Genomic DNA, 24,044 nt, shown 5'->3' with positions numbered 1-24,044 from the left:
ATGGAAACTGTCAATGACACCAAATTCAAACCGGCCATGTTCCTTCTCACCGGGATATCTGGACATGAAGACATCCATCTCTGGATCGCTATCCCCATCTGCCTTATTTATGCTATTTCAGTAATGGGAAATGCAGTTATTCTGTACATTATAAAAACAGAACCGAGCCTCCATGAGCCCATGTACATTTTCCTTTCCATGTTGGCTCTCACTGACCTTGGTTTATCAATAGCCACTGCACCAACAATACTGGGTGTATTCTTGTTTAACTCTAGGGAGATCAGCCTAGATGCTTGTTTTGCACAGTTGTTCTTCCTCCCCTCACTTTCATTCATTGAATCCTCTGTACTCTTGTTGATGGCTTTTGACCGCTTCATCGCAATCTGTAACCCACTGAGATACACTTCCATCTTAACCCTGCCACGAATAGCCAAGATGGGACTGGTATTTGTGCTGAGAGTGGTGACCATTGAAATCCCAATCCCCTTACTCCTGAAACGGTATCGATTCTGTCGAGCTAATATCCTCTCCCATTCCTTCTGCCTGCACCAAGACGTCATGAAGATGGCATGTGCGGACATCACCGTCAACAGCATCTATGGCTTCTTTGCAATACTCTCCACGGTGGGGTTGGACTCTCTGCTCATCTTCCTGTCTTACGTGATGATCCTCAAAACAGTGTTGGGCATTGCATCCCACACAGAGTGCCTCAGGGCCCTGAACACCTGCGTCTCCCACCTCTGCGCCGTCCTGCTCTTCTACATTCCATTGATCGGCTTGTCTGTGACACACAGATTCGGGGAGCACACTCCCCCGTTGCTTCAGATTCTTCTAGGATACATCTACCTACTCGTGCCTCCCATGATGAACCCGATCGTGTACAGTGTGAAAAGCAAAAACCTGCGTGCCAAGCTAATCAAGTTCTTCATCAAGTGAAGGGTCAATTCATCACATGGATCCAGTTCTGGTTACAAGGAAGATGAAAAACATTGGCCAAATGCACCTCTTCCATACTTGGCCCCTGCATCCTTGATGACGTGAGCTGCTGATCTCCACTCTCTAGAGAGAAGTTGAGATGGACTTTAATCTGGACCCATGGGTGGGGTGGTTTTCAGGGTGAAAAGTGCACTGGGGGAATTTGACCAAGTCAGGAAGCAGCATTCATAATGTGAAGGCGAAACTGTGAGAAGTCAGAGTTTGTCCCATAAAAAGCCAGATGGGTGGCATCTGTGACCTCAGAGTTCCAACTGATACAAGCAATAAAGAGAAGGGTTGTGGATGTTGTTTCCCATGACACCGGGCCTGCCAGGGTCCTATCTTTACTGAAATGTCCATATGCCAAGGAAAAGGCTGCCGAGTTTTTCTGCTTTCACAGTTCTGGCCCTTCCCGAGGTCTCTGAGTGCTATGTGAGCCATGACATCTGTAAACAGGAATATTCAGGGGGCACAAATACTCATGCATTCACATTCTCCTATTGATGTCTCTGTGCACCACACACCTCCTTAGCCCACTGTGACGGCCACCGCCCTCCCATGCTTTAGCAAATGGACTTGTTGACACAGATATGACTAGCTCAAAGTTGCTTTGGACAAATTAACTCATGTATCCCTTCAATCTTCATGTCATAATCCGCTGGGTCTGCTAATCTTACTTTGGTGCCTGTATCATTCTTGGGTGTAAAGATAGACCAATCAAGTATGGAATGGTTTATGATTTCAGATGTGCAAGTAAAACCCATTAAGGGTGTTATCATCAATGTCTAGATGACCAACAGTAAAACTCCCTTTTGTCCTTTAGGTCTTATCAGTGGGTGGTTTTAGGAAGTCTCATGTCCACCCCAACTGGTAGAGGTGAACCAAGTAATTGTCCATGGAAATGTGGCCTCTATAAAACAATGGAAAGCTAAGAGTTTCTTTGTCTTTGGCTGGGGTAGCACACCCAAGAAGATGAACCAAAGACCCCAGAGAAAAGAAGACTTCCCTCATTTGGAGGCTTAGCTGGAATAAGAAGAATTTTAAAGTGACTTTGTGCTATGTTTGTACTGAGGTTTCAGTGTTAGAATTAGCTACGCATTTTCTGTCATTTTAAATCCGTAATCTACTCTGCTCTGCCTGTTCTCAATTACAACCACTTAAATCCTACCACTTGGATTTAATAAAATCACTTTCATTTACTATCAAGCCCAGTGTAAATTACTGTTCCCTGGGGAAGCAATCAGTGTGCGCATTCTCCCTTCCATTGTTAAAAGGGGCTCACCTAAATAATTCATTGGGGGTTCTGATCCCATCTGGGCAGTGGTATCCCAGGAAGCTGGGCCCAAACCTGCATTTCCCTTGGACCTGAAGAGTTTCAGTGTCTGTGTTTCACAGGGGGGCAGTGATTCCAGCTCTGTGCCGTGGCTGCAGGAGACCAGTGATGGGTCAGCTGGACAGAGCAGTGAGAAGCCCCAGAGAGCAGGAAGGCGAGTGGCAGTGGCTTTCTCAGCACTCCGGGAAGGAGCCCCGAGGGGACTTCTGTGACCTCGCCCCGTCACTCCCTCCCCGCACTAAGGCAGAGAAGAGCTGGGTGTATGAGTGAGCGTCTGACAACCAGAGAGCTGGCAGGACACTCAAACCCAGATTCCCTCCCAGGCTCTGCATTTGTGCTTCCCCAGTAATGCAAAATGTAGGAAATGCTCCTTTCCCCCCCCCCCCCCCCGAGGCTCTTTTAAGTCCTCTCCCAGGCCAGCCCATTTAGATTAGAGTAACCATATTTATAAAGAGCAAAGGCAGGACCCACGCAGGAACCCGTCCACTCTCTATCCCCTCCCTGTCTCCTTCATGGCTCTTCCCTCCCCCTTTCTCTCCCTCAAAAGCTCCAGATCCTCCCCAATCCTCACTTCCCCCTCAGCTCCTCCCCTGGACCAGGTTTTGTGTTGGAGCTGGGCCAGGGTAAGAGCTGCCCAGTTAGCCTAGACTCTGTCTGTTGGTGCTGACAAGACGGGATGGGCCACTTGCTGAACATAACAACGGCCATTCTGGGTCAGACCAAAGGTCCATCCAGCCCAGTATCCTGTCTGCCGACAGTGGCTAATGCCAGCTGCCCCAAAGGGAAAGGTGCACTTCCCTGTTCTTTTCATTCCCATTGGGACACCTGGCATTGGCCAGTGTTGGAAGACAGGATAATGGGCTACATAGACCTTTGGTCTCACCAGATATGTTCACCGTTCTTATGTTCTTAGGTTTATGGAAGTTGAGCAGCTTGTCAACAAAGACAGCAGGCTCTGGGGAAAGCTTATTTTCACCTGGAGCACGTCTACACAGCAACATTATTTTGAAATAACTAGCGGTATTTTGAAATAACTTAGTCCATGTCTACAAAGCGGGCAGTTATTTTGAAATAATGTTGAAATACTGTCAAGCTGGAGGACTTCTTACTCTGACTCCCGTATCCCTTATTGTACAAGGAGTAAGGGAAGTCAGAGGAAGAGTGCTCTGTTTTGAAATAAGTACTGTGTAGATGCTCCCCATTTCAAAATAAGCTTCACAATTGATGTAGTTCAATTTACTTAGCTTATTTCAAATGAAGCCCTGCTGTGCAGGCGAGCTGCTCTGGAGATGTTCCAGTGAGCATGCAGAGAACAACAGAGCTCAAAATGGTTGCCCTTAAAGGGGCAGGCAACCTTTTTGTTGTTTTTTTCTCAATAACTTTCCCCCCGATCCTTTTTATTTTCTCAACAAAAAATCCTTTGTGTTCCTCATAAAAAAAATATTGTTTGGTGTTTCTCCATCTTAAAAAGTTTAAGAAACACTGGGCTACCATGACTCAAAAACATGCCAGGGTATGTGACTGAATCACATAATACTGTTCAATTTTCGCACATACATTGTGCCACAATCTGGGCTGGCCTGGAACAAAGAGGCTCCCATTATGTGGGCACCATGTGGAGAAATTCAGCTCTTCCTGATGAAACCTTGGGTGGGCTAGACTTCACTGCTCTTCTTCCGTGTCTAAACCCCCCTCTGCCCCCACTCCCACAGCAGTACTGGAAACCCAGAGTTCAGTCTGTAGGGAATTCCAACAAGGACTGCCCAACGTCAGCCTCCCTACATTGAAGTTCCAAAAGAAACTAAAGAAATGAATTTAATTAAATAACTTTATACAATCTTATGAAGGAACAAATAATCTAATTCTTACGACAGAGCGCAGCTCTTTTACAACCCCCAGATAATGTCCACAGTTACAGATTCTTCCTCTGTTGTAGATCACTGCTCGACATCCAGCTCACTGATTAACCAGTCAGTTAGCTCACATGTGAACAGATTTAAAGAAAACCCTTTTTCTGTGTTAATTGTATGTTCCCTCTGTGATGGCGCGTTGGGGTTTTCCCGTCTCCTGCATCCCCGTAATGGCATGGACAGACTCCACCAGCTAGTAGAATAGAGGGAGTTTATTGCTTCTCCAGGATACAGCACAGTACAGATGTAATCTGGTTACAGGAACCGGGCCTAGGATGCCTCAGCCCCCCTTGAGATGGGGGAGACTGGGCCCCTACATTCCAGCCACTTTCCCTAGGCTGTCCCCTCCATGATCCTAGACAGAAACTAACTCACTCCCAGCCCTGCCCCCAGCCAGGGCTCCACCCTCCTTCTTCCCATTGTTCCGCTCCCTGGGAGATCACTGGTCAGACAGGTTCGAAGCCCCCTTTGCATAATGACTCATCCCCTGCCCTGCTGGGCCGTGCTGCAGCCAGCAGCCAGTGGAGGTCACTCACAACCCACTGCCCAGCATAGCAACCAGCAAAGTACCCCCCACTACGTCACACCCTCCCAGGTTCTCCTTGCTCTAAGTAGCATTGCCCATGGTCCCTGGTGGAGGGTTAACAACATCACTACCTGCTGTGAAGTGCTGCAGAGTGCAGAACAACAGCCTGCTCTCTGCTCCTGGCTCAGCTTCTCCCAGCTCACACAGGCCTTAGAAAAGCATCTGCCCTGCCTGCTGGCTCATGAAGTCTGACCCCAAACTACTGGGCCCATCTCCAGAAGCTTCTAGGTGGAGTGCTGAATCTTCCCAGCAGCAGTAACACTTAACTCACTCCTACCTCCCCCACAGGGGTCTCTTAAAGAGATAGCTCCCTGCTAGCTGCATAGGTTACTCTAACACCTCTTAGTAAGGAGGCTTCTCGTGCTGGATGGGAGAGGTACCCCTCCTGTTCACTAGCTGGTACCCCTAGGAGGTACCCCTCCTGTTCACTAGCTGGATGGGAGAGGTACCCCTCCTGTTCACTAGCTGGTACCCCTAGGAGGTACCCCTCCTGTTCACTAGCTGGATGGGAGAGGTACCCCTCCTGTTCACTAGCTGGTACCCCTAGGAGGTACCCCTCCTGTTCACTAGCTGGATGGGAGAGGTACCCCTCCTGTTCACTAGCTGGTACCCCTAGGAGGTACCCCTCCTGTTCACTAGCTCAGAACGGAGCTGGCAGAGAAAATGATCTGAGCAAGAATAAGGCCTGGATTTCCCAGCAATATCCATGTCCAAGGCTTTGTCTACGCTGCGGGGTTTTTGCACAAGAAGCCTTTTGCGGAAGAGTCCTTGCGCAAAAACTTCTTGTGCAAAAGCGCATCCAGACCTCAACGCGCAACGCAAAAGTGATGTGATTTTGCACAAGAGAGTGTCCACACTTCATGGACAGTCCACACTTCATGGACAGTCTAGCACAAGACAGAATGGCCATCAGAGCACCTGTGCTTTTTCGGATAGGCTCTTTTTGTGCAAGAAACCCCTGTGGAGCGTCCACACACGTTTTTTTACGCAAGAGCTGTAGTGCAAAAAGGAGTTATGCCTCATAGAAGGAGGTATACCTACACCGCAAAAAGCCCTCTGTTCTATCGATTGACTGTAGATTTTTTTGCAGAAAAAAGCATTTGAGGTGTGGACACTTCATGGCTACGTCTACATTGGCCCCTTTTCCGGAAGGGGCATGCTAATTTTTCAGATCGTAATAGGGAAATCCGTGGGGGATTTAAATATCCCCCACGGCATTTAAATAAAAATGTCCGCCGCTTTTTTCCGGCTTTTAGAAAAGCCGGAAAAGAACGTCTACACTGGCCCCGATCCTCCGGAAAAAAGCCCTTTTCCGGAGGATCTCTTATTCCTACTTCCGGCTTCAACGTAGGAATAAGAGATCCTCCGGAAAAGGGCTTTTTTCCAGAGGATCGGGGCCAGTGTAGACGTTCTTTCCGGCTTTTCTAAAAGCTGGAAAAAAGCGGTGGACATTTTTATTTAAATGCCGCGGGGGATATTTAAATCCCCCGCGGATTTCCCTATTACGATCTGAAAAATTAGCATGCCCCTTCCGGAAAAGGGGCCAATGTAGACGTAGCCCATGGGTTTTTGCGCAAAAATGGCCGTTTTTGTGCAAAAACCTTGTAGTATAGACATAGCCTAGGGGAAGAAGCCTAAACATTAGAGCAGCAGATGTAAGTAGAACAGGAAATTTTTAGTTAGATGTGTTCAGGTTATTTTCTTTGTTTCTTTTAGTTTGGTTAAACTTCTCTGTGCTATACCCCCCTGTAACTGAAACTAAAGCACAGAGAATTATTTCCCTGGGTTTCAGTCTTTTCTTTTTTAGTGTTATTGCTACTCCCTAACTTGTAGAAACCAAGTATGCTTTACCAAGGATGATTTGATTTGATTTGTTAATAAAAAATAACTTTTTTAATAGTAGGGTCTGATTCCTGTGTCCTAAAGAAGAATGTGTGTAGCCTGATCTAAGATTATGTTTAAATTCTAATTATCCACGTTTAGGGTTGACAGGTTCTTTGTCCCAGGATCAGCCCCAGTATTCAACTGTACTATGATTGGGAACCCTGATGTGCATGGGTTGCAACACTCACACTATAGAAACTCATGCATATTTACAATATTTATAGTTTATTAATAAGGTTAGCACAGTCACAAACATCCCAATTTCATAAGACAGGGAATGTACATTCATATTTCCATACCATATACTTACATCATTCCCTCTAGAACAATCTTAGGTGGTAGCCCATCATCTTCCTCATTACCTTCGCCTTCCTCATCACCAGGGACCATCGTTCTGGCTCTTCCAAGGACGACATCTTCTCCTCCCTCTCGCCCCTTGGCTGAGGTCCCACTTTTATACTAAGTGACACTGACCATAACATGCTGAAGTGTTCTTTTCCTATAGGTCAATGTATCATTGCTCTCAACTTATTAACATTTATGTCAATTCATTGCCATTGGCCTTTGCGGTCATTATTACATTCTGTGCCCTGATAACTCAGCCTGAACCAATTATTTGGGGACTTTTATATAATAACTGCTGAGTTCAAGGGTATTTTTCCTACCATCCTATGTGGGCAAAAGGTCCCCTTTTCAGTGCCAGGAAACCATAAATAAGCTATGACCAGTATCTGGGTGAGACTGTCTCAACCACGGAAATCCCAAGGTCAGGGAGTCTGTGACCTTGGGAAAGGTGATTTTTTTTTTAATGCAGGAGCCTTTAATGACAGAGTATTTTTAAGGCAGGGTGGGAACCGTTTTTGGCTTGGGGGCTGCTGACCCACAGGAAAATCAGTCAGGAGCTACGCAAAAGTGGAAAACAAACAAACAAACAACCCCCCCCCATGGATGTGGACCCTGACTGAGAGGAAGAAAGACACGCCCCATATGAATAGGGGGTCCAGGCGTGTAGATTTTGTGCCCCCCCGAGGCTGTGGGATTGGAATAAAAATGAGGGGGTCAGTGTGTGGAAGGGGGCATCTGGGAAGTAAGCTTGGGCTGAAGGGTCTGAGCAAGAGGGAGAATGCAGGAGCGAGTTGCAGAGAGTCCTGAGATTTGGGTGCCAGATCCAAGCAAGCTGGGAGCAAGATACAGACAAGCCAGGGGCAACATTTGGCCCCCGGGTCTTAGGTTCTCCACCCCTGATTTAAGATCTCTTGCAGGCCTCCATCTTCTGCACTCAAAGTGCTGGAGTGGGAAACAGCCTTGACACTTGTCATTAGCACTGCACCCTTGGGTGAGGGAGTTCCAGGCCTCCTCCTGCAGCTCGTCAGTAAGAGGGGAACCCAAGACATGCTTTTAAAGTACCTGGAGAGCGTTGCCTGGATAAAGAGTGTCCTGCAGGGCTACCCCTCCATTGAATACCCACTCCTACCTATTACAGGGGTAAGGAGAGCTGCTCTAACATTACAGATAGATATCAGACTCTGCATCTAAAGTTCCATCACCACCAAGTTTTAGCTGTGTCTGTGGAAGGGGGTGTTCAGACCAATAGAGAACTGGCAGCAGGTGTCTGAAACTGGGCATGGGTCTCACCTCTTCATATTAAGAATGTTCATGGCCTTTCTTATCCATTGTGTGCATATCTCATGTCTATACAAGGTAAGGAAACCGTCTGAGCAGGACCTAAGAAATCAGTAACTCTGTGAGCCAGTCACGTTTACATCTGGCTGTCGGTGGCGTAACGTGGTTCATTACACCCACTGCCTCTGTAGCCCAGTGCAGAGGGAAACAGCATCTTCCCCTATGGATTGTGGGACCAGAAATGTCATTTAACTAATCCTCAGGGGCTTCATTTGTGGATGCTCTGCTTGAGACAGGAACTGTTGGGATTGTGTTGGAAGTCTCACACAAGTTCCTGTCATTCTGATAGCCCCAACTTCAGAACTGAAGGCCCCATGTGAAAATCCCAGCTTTCAGTTTTCCTAAGAAATTATTTTAACAAATGAGTTGCAGAACTAATTAAAAGCCTAAAGTGGTTTCAGCCTAAACAGTTAAAACCAAAAGAGATTTGAAAAGAAATAATCTCATAATGTTGGCAATTATATTATATTATATTATATTATATTATATTATATTATATTATATTATATTATATTATATTATATTATATTAAACAGGCATCCCTATGTTATTATTTAACCAAAGTGTTGGAGCATAAGCTTTCGCGGGCAAAGACCCACTTCATCAGATGCATGTGACTCCTCGCCACTTTTGCAGATTCAGACTAACATGGCTGCCCATCTGATACTGAGTTATTTATTTATTTATTTATTTATTTATTATTAAATTCAACAACAGCATTGCTACAATTTAGCCACCCTGGTGGGAGCCATGTGTCTAACTGAAACCATACAAACAGTGATCAAAAGCCCAGGTACCAAGAGCAGAGCCTGCAGCCTGGCTGTTGCTGAAGTCCAGTTGTTTAACATCCCTGTGTATCTCTCATGATTTGGCCTCCTGCCATTTGCCATTCGCTGTGATGGGGATTAAAACTTGTGCACACGAAGCCAAGCAGCTGAGGTTCCCTGATGGCCAAGTGGCCCCAAGGGAAGGTACACACATGCTGCATAAAGGCAGCTGCTTCCCTATCTGAAGACACACTGCCTGCTGCCCGTGCAACCTCTCCGATGACTCCTTGTGCTGTAGGGTGAAGACCTCTGGTGCCAGCGGCTCCCTTCTACCAGGAACTGGGTACGTTGCAGGTGTCACTGTCTGTAACATGCCAAGTGCAGGGGGAAGGCTTCAGGCTGTTTGCATTGGCAGCTATTCTATGCAGTGGCAGAGGACTCAGCTGGGATGGTGGGGTGACTCAGTGATGGGGCTGAAGGGCAGGCAGCACTAGGTAGCTTGGGAACTATTCCTTCCATCTGCCCAGGCTCCACAGTGGGTTACTCTAGGTACACAGAAATGTTGCAATCCACCTTTGCCACACCCAGCTGTTTGCTGTATTTTGCTTTGAAATAACAAGATGAGGCAGTCACCAAGGCTACGTCTAGACTGGCCACATAAGATGGAATAGGCATGCAAAGCAGGCAAGTCAGAATAGGGAAATCCACAGGGGATTTAAATATCCCCTGCGGGATTTAAAAAAACATGTCCGCCGCTTTTTTTCCGGCTTGGGGAAAAGCCGGAAAAGAGCGTCTAGACTGGCGCGATCCTCCGGAATAAAGCCCTTTTCCGGAGGATCTCCTGAAAGTAGGAATAAGAGATCCTCCGGAAAAGGGCTTTATTCCGGAGGATCACGCCAGTCTAGACGCTCTTTTCCGGCTTTTCCCCAAGCCGGAAAAATAGCGGCGGCCATGTTTATTTAAATCCCGCAGGGGATATTTCAATCCCCCGTGGATTTCCCTATTCTGACTTGCCTGCTTTGCATGCCTATTCCGTCTTATGTGGCCAGTCTAGATGTAGCCCAAGTGTGTGCCCATCTATTACCATCTCCCATAACCTGCACCGCTCTCTGTTCCATTCCTCCTCTGTCTCGTTGTACTGAAAGCCTCGCCTGGTTGTGGGAAATGCACCACATGGCATCTTTTGCCTTTGTTCTTCACTAAGGCTATGTCTAGACTGCAGGCTTCTTTCGAAAGAGGCTCTTTCGAAAGCATCTTTCGAAAGAGCCTCTTTCGAAAGATCGCGTCTAGACTGCAGGCGGATCTTTCGAAAGAGAAATCCGCTTTTTCGAAAGAGAGCACCCAGCGAGTCTGGATGCTCTCTTTCGAAGACGGCCTCTTTACATTGAAGAACGCCTTCTTTCGAAAGAGGAACTTTCGAAAGAAGGCGTTCTTCCTCGTAAATTGAGGTTTACCGCCATCGAAAGAAAAGCCGCGTTCTTTCGAAATAATTTCGAAAGAACGCGGCTTGAGTCTGGACGCAGGGGAAGTTTTTTCGGGAAAAGGCTACTTTTCCCGAAAAAAACCCTGAGTCTGGACACGGCCTAAGTGTTACAGAGGCACTGCTTGAAATGGATCTGCAATATGAACTCTTTGTTCAGAAGACTATTGTATGGCACTGTCCCTTAGTAACCAAGCTGAAGCCATTTCCAAAACTTGCATTCAGGGTCATGAAGTCAATTTTGATGCACATGGAAGAGGGGAAAGTGATCAGGAATAGTTAATATGCACTCAGCAAGGGCAGCTCATGCCTGACAGACATGATTTTAACTTCTATGACAAGGAAACTGGCCCTGTGGACATGGGCAAGTTGGTGGATGTGATCTACCTTGACTTTAGCAAAGCTTTTGATACGGTCTCCCATAATATTCATGCCAGCAAGTTAAGGAAGTATGGATTGGATAAATGGTCTGTGAGGTGGCCTGAAAGCTGGATAGACTGTCGGGCCCAACAGGTATTAATCAATGGCTTGATACCTGGTTGGCCATCTCTTTCAAGCCGAGTGTTGCAAGGATTGGTTGTAGGGCTGGTTTTGTTCAACATCTTTATTAATGACTTGGATGAGGGGTTGGATTGCACCCTTAGAAAGTTTGCGGATGACATTAAGCTAGGATGAGAGGTAGATAAGTTGAAGGGCAGGGACAGGGGTCCAGAGTGACCTAGAAAAATTGGGGGATTGGGACAAAAGAAATCTGATGAGGTTCAACAAGGACAAGTGCACTTGCGACGGAAGAATCCAAAGCACTGCAATAGGCTAGGGACCAACTAGCTAAGTAGCAGTTCAGCAGAGAAGGACTTGGAGATAACAGTAGATGAGAAGCTGGTTATGTCAGCTGTGTGCCCTTGTACCCATAAAGGCTAATTAGGGTACATTAGGAGGAACATTTCTAGCACAGCTAGAGACTTGATTATTCCCCTTTATTCATCATTGGTGAGGCCACATCCAGAATATTGCTTCCATTTGTGGGCCTGCCCACTATAGAAAGGATGTGGACACATTCCAGAATGTCCAGCGGAGGGCAACCAAAATGATAAGGGAGCTGGAGCACATGACCTAGGAGGAGAGGCTGAGGGATTTGGGCTTATTTAGTTTGCAGAAGAGAAGACTGAGGGGGGGATTTGATAGCAGCCTTCAACTGCCCGAAGGAAGGTTCCAACAAGGAATGGAGAGAGGCTGTTCTCAGTGATGACGGATGACAGAACAAGGAGAAATGGTCTCAAGTTGCTATGGGGGAGCTCTAGGCTGGATATTAGGAAAAACGATTTCCTGCGAAGGGCGGAGAAGCACTGGAATGGGTTCCTTAGGGAGGTGGTGGAATTTCCATCCTAGAGGTTTTTAAGTCCTGGCTTGACAAAGCCCTGGCTGGGATGATTTAGTTGGGGTTGGTCCTGCTTTGGGCAGGGGGATGGACTCGATGACCTTCTGAGTTCTCTTCCAACCCTAGGATACTATGATTCTATGATTCTATGTATAATTCTGCAACAATTTCCACAAAGTCTTCAGGAAACAAATCCTCTGGTCTGTGTTTCAGAAAAGAATAGAGCTTAGTCTTCAGGGAATTCTCCACTAGTTGTATTTGGAGACATAGTAATAGTTCAGAATCCCCCCAGGACTAAACACTGAGGTGTGAATGTGCATGACTCAAATGTACACATTCAACTGGATATTAGTGCAAATTTAGTGTGTGCACTGTTCACCCATTTTAGATGTCATCCTATTTCCTTCCCAACTGAAGTATCTTGTTAACCTGCCCAAATTCTGCAGATCCTTCCGTGGGGAAAGCTTGCAGGACCTGTGAGGATGAAGAGAAGCCTGTAGGATCATTGACTCTCTGGATTTAGTGCATAATTACCAGAAAAACACTTCAGTTTCCTTTAGAGGGATTTTGGGGCTCAGAGGGTACCCGTGGGAGCATTTCATAGAATCATAGAATCATAGGACTGGAAGGGACCTTGAGAGGTCATCAAGTCCAGCCCCCCGCCCTCAAGGCAGGACCAAGCTCCGTCTACACCATCCCTGACAGATGTCTATCTAACCTGTTCTTAAATATCTCCAGAGAGGGAGATTCCACCACCTCCCTTAGCAACTTATTCCAATATTTGACCACCCTGACAGTTAGGAATTTTTTCCTAATGTCCAATCTAAACCTCCCCTGCTGCACTTTAAGCCCATTACTCCTTGTCCTGTCCTTAGTAACCAAGAGGAACAAATTTTCTCCTTCCTCCTTGTGACACCCTTTTAGATATTTGAAAACCGCTATCATGTCCCCCCTTAATCTTCTTTTTTCCAAACTAAACAAGCCCAGTTCATGAAGCCTGGCTTCTTAGGTCATGTTCTCTAAACCTTTAACAATTCTTGTCGCTCTTCTCTGTACCCTTTCCAATTTCTCCACATCTTTCTTGAAATGTGGCGCCCAGAACTGGACACAGTACTCCAGCTGAGGCCTAACTAGTGCAGAGTAGAGCGGCAGAATGACTTCACGAGTTTTGCTTACAACACACCTGTTGATACAACCTAGAATCATATTTGCTTTTTTTGCAACAGCATCACACTGTTGACTCAACTTGTGGTCCACTATGACCCCTAGACCCCTTTCCGCCATGCTCCTTCCTAGACAGTCGCTTCCCATCTTGTATGTATGGAACTGATTGTTCCTTCCTAAGTGGAGCACTTTGCATTTCTCTTTATTAAACCTCATCCTGTTTACCTCTGACCATTTCTCTAACTTGCTAAGGTCATTTTGAATTATGTCCCTATCTTCCAAAGAAGTTGCAACCCCACCCAGTTTGGTATCATCTGCAAACTTAATAAGCGTACTCTCTATCCCAATATCTACATCATTGATGAAGATATTGAACAGTACAGGTCCCAAAACAGACCCTTGCGGAACTCCACTTGTTATCCCTTTCCAGCAGGATTTAGCACCGTTAACAACAACTCTCTGACTACGGTTATCTAGCCAATTATGCACCCACCTTATCGTGGCCCTATCTAAGTATTTAATGAAGGCAAGTTGACAGAGTGCTCTATTAGAATTTACATATGCAAATCTAAATTGATGCCTATTGAACTTAATGTTCACTAGCTCAGTATGTGGTTATTCAAAATAGGGGAAGCCTTGTGACTTTTTACACAAGTCCGAGGGTATGTCTACACTACCCCCCTAGTTCGAACTAGGGGGGTAATGTATGCATACCGAACTTGCTAATGAAGCCCGGGATTTGAATTTCCCGGGCTTCATTAGCATAAAGCCGGCTCCGCCATTTTTAAAAGCCGTCTTGTTCGAACCCCGTGCCGCGCGGCTACACGCGGCACGGGCTAGATAGTTTGAACTATGTAGCCATTCCGATCTATCTGTACGCCTCGTTCCACTAGGGGGGTAGTGTAAACATACCCTGAGAGACTAGGCCGGAGGCTCCTTTATGTGCTCTGTGTTGTGTGTCAGATTATGTGCATCTCAGAGCACACCATCTCAGACAAACCATCAGGAATAGGCTTTATTTTGCAAAGAACACAGAATAGGATTCCAATCTAGCAGCCTCTTGTCTACTTGCAGCTCTCAGCTCAGTCCATACTGAGAGAGCAGAGGATACATCCTGTCAGGAACCAGGAAGTTCCCCCAACATCCTGCAGTTTGTAGTCCACAATGTGTAGTTCCCTGGGCTGCTGCTGAAGTACACTGGACCATGGGATACATAAACATCCCATCGTTCAGTAACTAAAAGATTAAACCCAAAACAGTGGATATCTAGGAAGTGTTGGCAGGGAGCCAGGAAAGCCAATGGGAAGAGAGAGAAAGATTTTTGAAATGAAATAAGTTGTTGCTTGTTTCATTCTCCTTTGTATGGGAGTCAGAACAGAGCTAGTGGCAAAATTGATTTGAGCAGGAATAGGGCCTGGATTTCCCAGGAATATCCATGTTTAAAGGAAGAAACCTAAAAATTGCAGCAACAGATGTAAGTAGAACAGGAAATGTTTAGTTAGATGTGATGCGGATATTTTCTTTGTTTCTTTTAATCAGGCTAATCTCCTCTGTGCTATATAGCTATGACGTGACAATGTTCCTTAATAATGTGAGTTTAGAAAGGTTAAAATGTTAAAATCGCACAGATCGTAAGTAGGCCGTGGAACTCCCAGCCAAAATATTTCAAATGGGGCAAGTGCTTAGCGAGATAATCAAATTATAGGAGTGAATATTTTTAAAGGGCTTAGAAGGTCTATAAACAGCCCTGATTTACACAGCAAAATAAGTCAAACTTGTGGGTTCCTGGGAACAAGTCGTCTCATAGCTGCCAATGGCAAGGCTTTCTCCTTTTGATTTGCATGTCCAAGTACTAGCCACCAGACATTGGGCTACATGGAGTACAGGTTTCACCTAGTCTGACAGCCCCTAATTTCCTATCAGTGATGTAAATCCAAGACTACATTTCAGCTCATCTTCCTGGAGCAACAGGGATTCTCAAGCATAATGACCTTCCACTTTCTGAGAGCAGAACAATGTCTAATAAAATATTGCTCAGTCTTCTATTTTTTTTTCCTCTCAGGAAAATTCAAAACTCCTTGGTCATGCCCAGCACCTAATGGCAGCTGCCAATGATACCAAACTCAACTCAGCAGTGTTTTGTCTTACTGGGATACCTGGACATGAAGACATCCATCTCTGGGTCTCTATCCCCATCTCCCTTATTTATGCTATTTCGATAATGGGAAATGCAGTTATTCTGTACATTATAAAAACAGATCCAAGCCTCCATGAGCCCATGTACATTTTCCTTTCCATTCTGGCCATCACAGACCTTGGTTTATCAGTAGCCACCCTACCGACAATATTGCGAGTGTTTTTGTTTAACTCTAGGGAGATCAGCCTCAATGCCTGTTTTACCCAGCTGTTCTTCATTCATTCTCTTTCATTCATTGAATCCTCTGTGCTCCTGTTGATGGCCTTTGACCGCTTCATCGCCATCTGTAACCCACTGAGATACTCTACCATCCTAACCCTGCCTAGAATAGCCAAGATGGGGCTCGTATTTGTGCTAAGAGGTGTGGGTGTTGTATTGCCAGTCCCCTTTCTCCTGAAACGGTACCAATACTGCCGAACTAATGTCCTCTCCCATTCCTACTGTATGCACCAAGAGGTCATGAAGATGGCTTGTTCAGATATCAGAGTCAACAGCATCTATGGCTTGTTCATAATAGTCTCCACTGTGGGGTTGGACTCTCTGCTCATCTTTCTGTCTTACGTGATGATCCTCAAAACAGTATTGGGCATTGCATCTTACACGGAGAGCCTCAGGGCCCTGAACACATGTGTCTCCCACCTCTGCGCCATCCTGCTCTTCTACATACCAATGATCAGCTTGTCTGTGACACACAGATTCGCGGAGCACTCCTCTCCCTTGCTTCAGATTCTCTTGGGATATATCTACCTGCTGGTGCCTCCCGTAATGAACCCAATCATGTACAGCGTGAAAAGCAAACACCTGCGTGCCAAGCTCATCAAGCTCTTTGTCAAGTGAAGGGTCAGTTCGTCACGTGGATCCAGCCCTTGTGGCAAGGGAATGGCTGAGCTGTGTCAGAGATGTGATTAACACAGGGGGCCTAGAGGAGCTGGAGCCTAGCGGATGTCATTCGCATTTCCATTGATGTCTCTGCACACTACATTCTGGCTGAGTCCATTCCCTGCCGAGGGGGAGCAGAGCTGTGTGTGTGAGGGAGGGTCTGACACGCAGGAGTCCTGGCAGGCAACACAAGCCCAGATTCCCTCCCCAGCCTCTGTACTTGTGCTTCCTTAGCAATGCGAAGGGTTGGACATGCTCCTTTTCTCCCCCACAGAGGCCTTTCCAACCCCAGTCCCAGCCCTGCCCATTCAGAGTAGAGTGACCACATTTTTAAGATGCAAAGGTAGGACCCATGTGGGAGCCCCATCCTCTCTTTATCCCCTCCCCTGCCTCCATCATGGCTCTTCCCTCACCTTTTCTCTCCCCCTGAGGCTTCTGACCAGGCTTGGAATTAGCATTGGGCCATAGAAAGAGCTGTTCTGAAATCTTAGATAATGTCTGTCAGGGATGGCAATGAGTGATCGGGCAGGAATCACTGGATGGATCCCTGTTGTTTACATTCCCCCATGACACTGGCATCAGCCACTATCGGAAGGCAGAGTATTGGGCTAGCTGGGTTTTTGGTCTGACCCAGTCTGGTCTTTCTTATGTCTGTTAGGGCGTGAAACGAAGCTTACAGGATCTGCCGACAAAGGGTTCTGGAGCTGACAGATTCCCGTCTAGACTGCCGTGCTGTGCCAACAAACAGCTGATCGGCACAGCGCGGTGGCCATTTTGATATAAATGAAGCGACGATTATTTAAATCGCCACTTCATTTCCCTTTGCTGAGTAAACTCATCTACATGGCTCCGTCGACGGAGCCATGTATTCTAGACATACCCTTAAAGTTGAACAGCTTATGCACAAAGATAGTGAGCCCCAGAGAAAGCTTAATTTTACCCAGAGAGAGGCTACAGATATGCCTCAGTCAGGCTGTGGATAATGGCTACCATGACTCAAAAGCATGCCAGGGCATGTGACTGGATCACATAATGGATCACTCCATTCCCACAAACTGGGCTGGGAATTTGGTGTGGAACAAAGAGGCACCCACCACGAGCACTGTGTGAAGAACTTCTTCCTAACACTGTTTAGCAATGAGGCTTGTTGCGCTGGATGGAAGGGGTATGACCCTTTTCTACACGCATCTCCTCCTGTTCACTGGCCCAGTATGAGATTATTCAACATAAAGGAAGCCTTGTGACATTTTACATGACTCTGGGAGACTAGGCCTGAGGTTCCTTGGTGTGCTCTGTGTTGTGTGTCAGGGTGTGCACCTCAGACCAGACCATCTCAGACAAACTACCAGGAACAGGCTTTATTTTATACAGAACACCGAACTGGATTCCTGTCTTGCAGCCTCCCCTCTGTTTGCAGCTTAGTCAGGGCTGAGACCCTCTGGGGGTGGGTGGAGGAAATGGGGTGCAGAGGGAACATACTGGAAGGGAATAAGAAGTTCTCCCAACATACTGCAGCTTTTCATTCAAAATGGTAGATCCCAAGGCTGCTTCTAAAATACACTGAATCTTGGGCTACGTAACCATCCCAGTTTTCAGTAACTAAAGGGTTAAACCCAAAACAGCAGTTAGGTAACAAGTGTTGGCAGGGAGCCAGGAGAGCGAATGGGAAGAGAGAGAAATATTTTTTAAATGAAATAAGTTGTTGTGTGCTTCATTCTCCTTTGTGTGGGAGACAGAGCAGAGTTGGCAGAGAAAATGGTCTGAGCTACTATAAAGCCTGGATTTCCCAGCAATATCCATGTCTAAGGAAGAACAATAGAGAAGCAGATGTAAGTAGAACAGGAAATGTTTAATTATACGCGATCAGGTTATTTTCTTTGTTGTTGGTTATTTATTTATTTATTTATTTATTTTTGTTTGTTTGGTTAAACTTCTCTGTGCTAACCCCCCCTGCACACAGTAACTGAAACTGAAACCCAGGAGAGCAATTCTCTATGCTTTAATCTTTTCTTGTTTGTTGTCGCTGCTCATTACCATCTAGCAACCAACTATGTTTTACGAAGGAGGCCTTCTTTGTTTTGTTAATAAATGTCCCTTTTTTAAGACTATGATCTGATTCCTGTGTCCTAAAATGCAGGAAATTCTGTGTGCATGTGCCTGAGACTGAAGGTCTGCTATTAAGAGATTACAGTTTGGTTTTAAGCTCTCTCCTAAGGGAAGGTTGAAGAGCTTGCTGTTACACAAAAAGCCATATGTAGGCCTGCAGCGGTTAAATCTGTATTCCTCTAGGCCAGCCATGAGCCCTGCTGGTGAAGATATCAGATGTTCTTTATCATACGGCCTTTATCAGCCACGATTCCCTATGCTTGCTAGCTGAGAGCTGAGTATGGGATAAATAACATGACCTCGGTACTCAGCCCAATCGGAATGTTCAGAATTCCACTGGGACAACTCGGGCACACCTGGTAAACAACTGGGCTGTGTCTAGACTGGCATGGTTTTATACAAAAGCAACTGCTTTTGCACAAGATCTTGCTGCCTGTCTACACTGTCTGCGAGTATTTGCGCAAGAACACTGACTTTGTAATGTACAAAATCAGTGCTTCTTGCGCAAATACTCCGACGCTCCCGCTCAGGGATAAGCCCTCTTGTGCAAGTATTCTTGCGCAAGAGGGCCAATGTAGACAGCCACGTTAATTTCTTGTGCAAGAAAGCCCAATGGCTAAAATGGCCGTCAGAGTTTTTTTGTGCAAGAGAGCGTCTACACTGGCACGGATGCTTTTGCGCAAAAGCAAATCTTTTGCGCAAAGACACATGCCAGTATAGACACTCTCTTGCGCAAATACTTTTAACGGAAAAACTTTTCCGTTAAAAGTATTTGCGTAAAATCATGCCAGTCTAGACTCAGCCCTGTAGTATAACTACTGTTGGGAATCTCATGCCCGCTGAGTCTCACCAGGGACCTAGACCTCAAAGGATGCCTGGGTCCCCCAGATGGAGCCATGTCCACTGTAGCCTGGTGTGAGGTGTCTAGAATGGGGCTCCCTGCACACCTGAAGAGACATAAGCATTTCCCAGTACCTGTTACTCTTTTATGCATTGCACTGCCTGTGCTTATTGGTGTATTACTTTGCAGTACCTATGTAACCATCTGGAAGTATTAAGTCTGTAATTGTAGTGACATAGTGAGATTAATAAAAGCAACTATCCCTAATCAACTCTATTCTAAAGCAAATCCACAACCGTATTGGACTCTGCCCCTGTGAGTTGACACTTGCATTTACCCCACAGGAAGAATTGCCCAAGTGCTTCTTCCTGGCTGTCAAGGGAGCTTTACATTTGGGTGGAGGCAGCGAACCATCCAAGGTCAGGGAGTCTTTGATTGTGGGAAGCTTTTTGGAGCAGAAGTCTTTAGGGGCCTGGTTCTTTAAGGTCTCTTGCAGGTCCCCACCTTCTGTACTCAAAGTGCCAGAGTGGGGAACAGCCTTGACCTAGCAGAACCCCCTTTGGTGAGGGAGTTCCGGGGCCCTCCTGCAGCTCAGCAGTAGGGGGGAACCCAGGACATGCTTTCAGATTTAAAAGTATCTGGCGAGTGTTGCCTGGCGTAAGAGACCCCCGCCTGGCTGCCCTTCCATCTGATCCAGGTCTCTACCTACTCCATGAGTAAGGAGGGCTGCTCTAACCTGAGAAATAAGCATCATACCCCACGTCTAATTTTCCATCACCACCAAATTTTAGCTGAATCTGTGGGAGTGACGTGGTTCAGATCAATAAAGAACAGGCAACAGGCATTTGGAACTGGGCATGGGTCACATGTCTTCATCTTAATGATGTTCATGGCCTTGCTTATCCATTCTGTGCATGGGGTTAGAATGGTTGTAGGACACCAAATCCCTGTGGGGAACCATTCATTCTCTACTTTCCCTTGGTTCTGGGGTTTGGGACAAAGATCAGGGCTTCACTTGGGTCCCCCAACTCCTGCCCTGGCCAACTGAAGGATCTGAGACATCTCACAGTGGATCTGGCTCCCTGGGGAGCTCTTATCACATGGCTTTGGCTTCTGGCCTGGAGTGAGGGTGGAGCCTCAGGTAAATAGGAGGTGTAGTGGGTAGGGCCTTGGAATAAGAGGTGGGGCAGAGGGATAGGCCTCGGGAAGAGAGGAGCAGAGGATGGGGCCTTGTGGTGGAAGACACGGGGAGAGGAGTCACCTCAGGGAATGGACTACTGCCTATAGACTGCTGTGTGTTGAAAACTGCAAGTTGTGCAGTAGTTGGAGAGATATAGACTGTTTCCACCTCTTTCCCCCCAGAAGCTAGGACAGCACAGAGGGGAGGAGGAAGGAATGTGGCCTGAGTCTCTTGCCAAGCCTTTCTTGTGTCAGATGTTCACTCGCTCACGCAGAGCAGCTCTGCCTCAATATGGAGAGGGGTCAGCAGGTGTGTTGTGTGCAGAGCCATCCACAGGGAGCAGAAGGGGCTCCTTGAATGTAGTAAGAAGAGGCCTAAAAGATAAGCTCTTGTATCACAGGCCTGGTGTGAGGCCTAGACTACAATGGTCGAGGCTTTGCTAATATAAACCAAAGCGAAGCTGTGAGCCAGAGGCAGACGTTGGCAGAAACAGGGCTGATAGTGCAGAAACTCTCAGACCTAAGAGGTACTAGGCACAGGCCATGAGCACATTCCAGAGCAATGGTAATAGGACAACATCTTGATACCCAGACACTCCCCACAGATAACGGATATATTGACCCAGGCTCAGAACAGGGTCTAAGGCTATGTCTAGACTGCAGGCTTCTTTCGAAAGAGGCTCTTTCGAAAGCATCTTTCGAAAGAGCCTCTTTCAAAAGATCGCGTCTAGACTGCAGGCGGATCTTTCGAAAGAGAAATCTGCTTTTTCGAAAGAGAGCACCCAGCGAGTCTGGATGCTCTCTTTCGAAGACGGCCTCTTTACATTGAAGAACGCCTTCTTTCGAAAGAGGAACTTTCGAAGGAAGGCGTTCTTCCTCGTGAAACGAGGTTTACCGCCATCGAAAGAAAAGCTGCGTTCTTTCGAAATAATTTCGAAAGAACGCGGCTTGAGTCTGGACGCAGGGGAAGTTTTTTCGGGAAAAGGCTACTTTTCCCGAAAAAAACCCCTGAGTCTGGACACGGCCTAAGAGAACAGTATGATGGATGAAGATGTTTTGATTGAGCTACCATGGACAAGGTAATGGATGGTAGCTAGATACCTCAGAAGATGGCAAGCTGATATGTCAGGAGTGATGTGTAATTGGTTCGTGCCTGTGTATAAATGTGACCCTTCCTTCCGGTGGAGCCAGCTGCAGCCAGGATCTGGTTCAATATTTAGGAGTTTCTCTCCATCCATCCAACACAGAACTGGCTCGAGCCGTCACCCAATAACCTGGAAAATTCACACAACACCCTTGGGTGCCTCTGAGAGGCAATGCTTTCCCACTCGCAAGCATGGAGTCTTAGAGTAGAAAAGAAATCTAATAAAAGGAAGGGAAGTACTAGGGCATTAATTTGGAAAAACACCACAAACAGGGCTCATAAACAGAACCAGGAGTTACCGTTCCACCCCAAGTAGGCTGGGCAATGCCTCTTTTCCTCTCAGGTTCTTAAGTCCAGTCCCCTTCACATGCGCAACCCTCCTCTGCTCATTTTCCTTGGCCAGAGTCAACCCAGAGTTGAAAGGAGGCATCCACAGAGTCCCCCTCCCATCCTGAGCAGGGGGAAATAAAGAGGCATCTTACTCACTCCGCTGGCTACTTGCCATCCGCTTACTCGCTGCTCTCTGGCGCCGCCCTGTTGGTGGCTCACCATGCTGCCGTGGCTCTCCTGGCCACTCATCATAGCTCTCCACCTCCACCCTGCAGGCTTCAGTCCCCATCCGCTGCCATCCCTTGTGATTTCAGCTCTTTGCAAGCAGGGGAGAAGAAACACAACTCCAACACCACCAACAGAGGAAAGCCTAGTGAGCTCTGTTCTTTGAACAGCGGGGGAGGGGGAGAACAGGTCCAACTAGTCCAGGTAGGGGAAGCTCCTGATCAGCGGGTTAGGGGTCACCTCACCACTTCCCTTCCTATGGCTCTGAGGGTATGTCTAGACTACATGCCTCTGTTGTCAGAGGCATGTAGTCTAGACATACCCTGAAAGTCTAGCCCCAGCATTAGCAAGGTGCTTTCTGTTAACTGTGAGCCCTTTCCTCTGGAACAATGTAGCGCGGTTCTGCAGTTCTGTGCTCCCACGACATGACAAGTGGTGTGTAATTTGTTCGTACGTGTGTATAAATGTAACCCTTCTGTCAGATGGAGCTGGTCTTTGACATGACCCTGGATGAAGGCCTATGGGAACGGAGTGTGCTGATGCCCCTAAAGCTCCCCTACACACAATGGTTTTAGCACTCATGGCTTGTGGAGCATCCAGAGAGCTTAAAAAGGGCCAGCATTGTGACTGCAGAACCGCTCAGCAGCTTCATTCATATCCCCAGATCTTTAACTAGCCAAGGGAGAGTGACAGGCCAGAGTTAATGGACAGCAACACCCATGTCCCTTGTCTTTGGGGACTGAATTGACAGGAACTCTGAGGTCTGACAGCATTGTTGTTTAACATCCCAGCAGTCCCCTGGCTCTCCATAAACACGGTCATTTTGTGAATTCTGCTGCCTGTCCTGATGCCCTTCCCTCACTGAACTGTGCTCTGTTACCAGCCCTCCTCACTACTCCAGGTCTTAGACCCCATACGGACTTCTCTCTGCACGGTGTAGGTCAGTAGCTATTGTTGTCGTGGATGTCCAGGACTGATAGATGTCAGTGGCCAGAGTTCTTCATTTCCCATGCCACCAGCACGGGAGGCTGGTGATGAGCTGCCCTTTCATTTGATGAACACTTTGATGATCCTCACACGAAGGTGTTTGCTTTTCACACTGTAGACAATCGGGTTCATCAGGGGTGGGACTAGCAGGGTCATATAGCCCAGGAGAACTTGAAGCAAGGGAGAAGAGCCCTTCCCAAATCTGTATATCATACTCAAGCTGATGTCTGGTGTATAGAAGAGCAGGACTGCACAGAGGTGGGAGATGCAGGTGTTCAGGGCTCTCATACACTCTGTGGGGGACGTGACACTCATCACTGTACTGAGGATCATCACATAAGAGAGGCAGATCAGCGCTGAGTCCAACCCCATTGTTAAGAGTTTAGCCGACAAGCCATAGATGATGTTGACGGTGATGTCTGAACAAGCCAAATTCATGACGTCCTGGTGCAGGCAGTAGGAGTGGGAGAGGACGTTGGATTGACAGTATCGGTAGCGTTTCAGGAGAAAGGGGAGTGGGAATATTACAGCTGCACCTTTTGGCACAAACACCAGCCCCATCTTGGCTATTCTCGGCAGGGTTAAGATGGAAGCGTATCTCAGTGGGTTACAGATGGCGATGTAGCGGTCAAAAGCCATCAGCAAGAGCATAGATGATTCAGTGCATTGAAGAAAGTGGATGAAGAACAACTGGGTAAAACAGGCATCCAGGCTGATCTCCCTAGAGTTAAACATGAATATGCCCAGTATTGTTGGCATGGTGACTACGGATAAGCCAATATCTGTGATGGCCAACATGGAAAGGAAAATGTACATGGGCTCATGGAGGCTTGGGTCTGTTTTTATAAAGAATATGATTACTGAATTTCCTACTATCGAAATAACATACATGAAGCAGAAGGGGACAGCAATCCAGAGATGGAAGTCTTCCTGCCCAGGTATCCCAGTGAGATGGAACATGGCATGTGTGGATTTGGTATCATTGACAGCTGACAT

At 46.9% G+C, this 24,044-nt stretch overlaps 3 protein-coding genes across 3 annotated transcripts; 2 read left to right on the top strand and 1 right to left on the bottom strand.

Annotated features, from left to right (window-relative positions):
- LOC142827245 (olfactory receptor 51G2-like) lies at nucleotides 1-936 on the top strand. The gene has a single exon (XM_075921667.2). It carries the CDS (start codon nucleotides 1-3, stop codon nucleotides 934-936), a length of 936 nt encoding a protein of 311 aa, XP_075777782.2.
- Nucleotides 937-15,258: 14,322 nt separating this feature from the next.
- Nucleotides 15,259-16,194, top strand: LOC102463841 (olfactory receptor 51G2-like). The gene has a single exon (XM_025189380.3). It carries the CDS (start codon nucleotides 15,259-15,261, stop codon nucleotides 16,192-16,194), a length of 936 nt encoding a protein of 311 aa, XP_025045165.2.
- Nucleotides 16,195-23,108: 6,914 nt separating this feature from the next.
- On the bottom strand, nucleotides 23,109-24,044 carry LOC102443353 (olfactory receptor 51G2-like). Its single transcript, XM_006132554.4, has one exon. It carries the CDS (start codon nucleotides 24,042-24,044, stop codon nucleotides 23,109-23,111), a length of 936 nt encoding a protein of 311 aa, XP_006132616.4.

This window comes from Pelodiscus sinensis, chromosome 1 (genome assembly GCF_052426305.1).
Source record: "Pelodiscus sinensis isolate ZL-2025 chromosome 1, ASM5242630v1, whole genome shotgun sequence".
Lineage (NCBI taxonomy): Eukaryota > Metazoa > Chordata > Testudines > Trionychidae > Pelodiscus > Pelodiscus sinensis.
The sequence above is the reverse complement of the archived record's forward strand: the minus strand, read 5'-3'. Positions and strand labels throughout refer to the sequence as shown.

What these genes read in the sequence shown, in the direction of transcription:
- LOC142827245 (XM_075921667.2), top strand. Translation starts at nt 1, where the DNA reads ATGGAAACTGTCAATGACACCAAATTCAAACCGGCCATGTTCCTTCTC.
- LOC102443353 (XM_006132554.4), bottom strand. Translation starts at nt 24,044, where the DNA reads ATGTCAGCTGTCAATGATACCAAATCCACACATGCCATGTTCCATCTC.
- LOC102463841 (XM_025189380.3), top strand. Translation starts at nt 15,259, where the DNA reads ATGGCAGCTGCCAATGATACCAAACTCAACTCAGCAGTGTTTTGTCTT.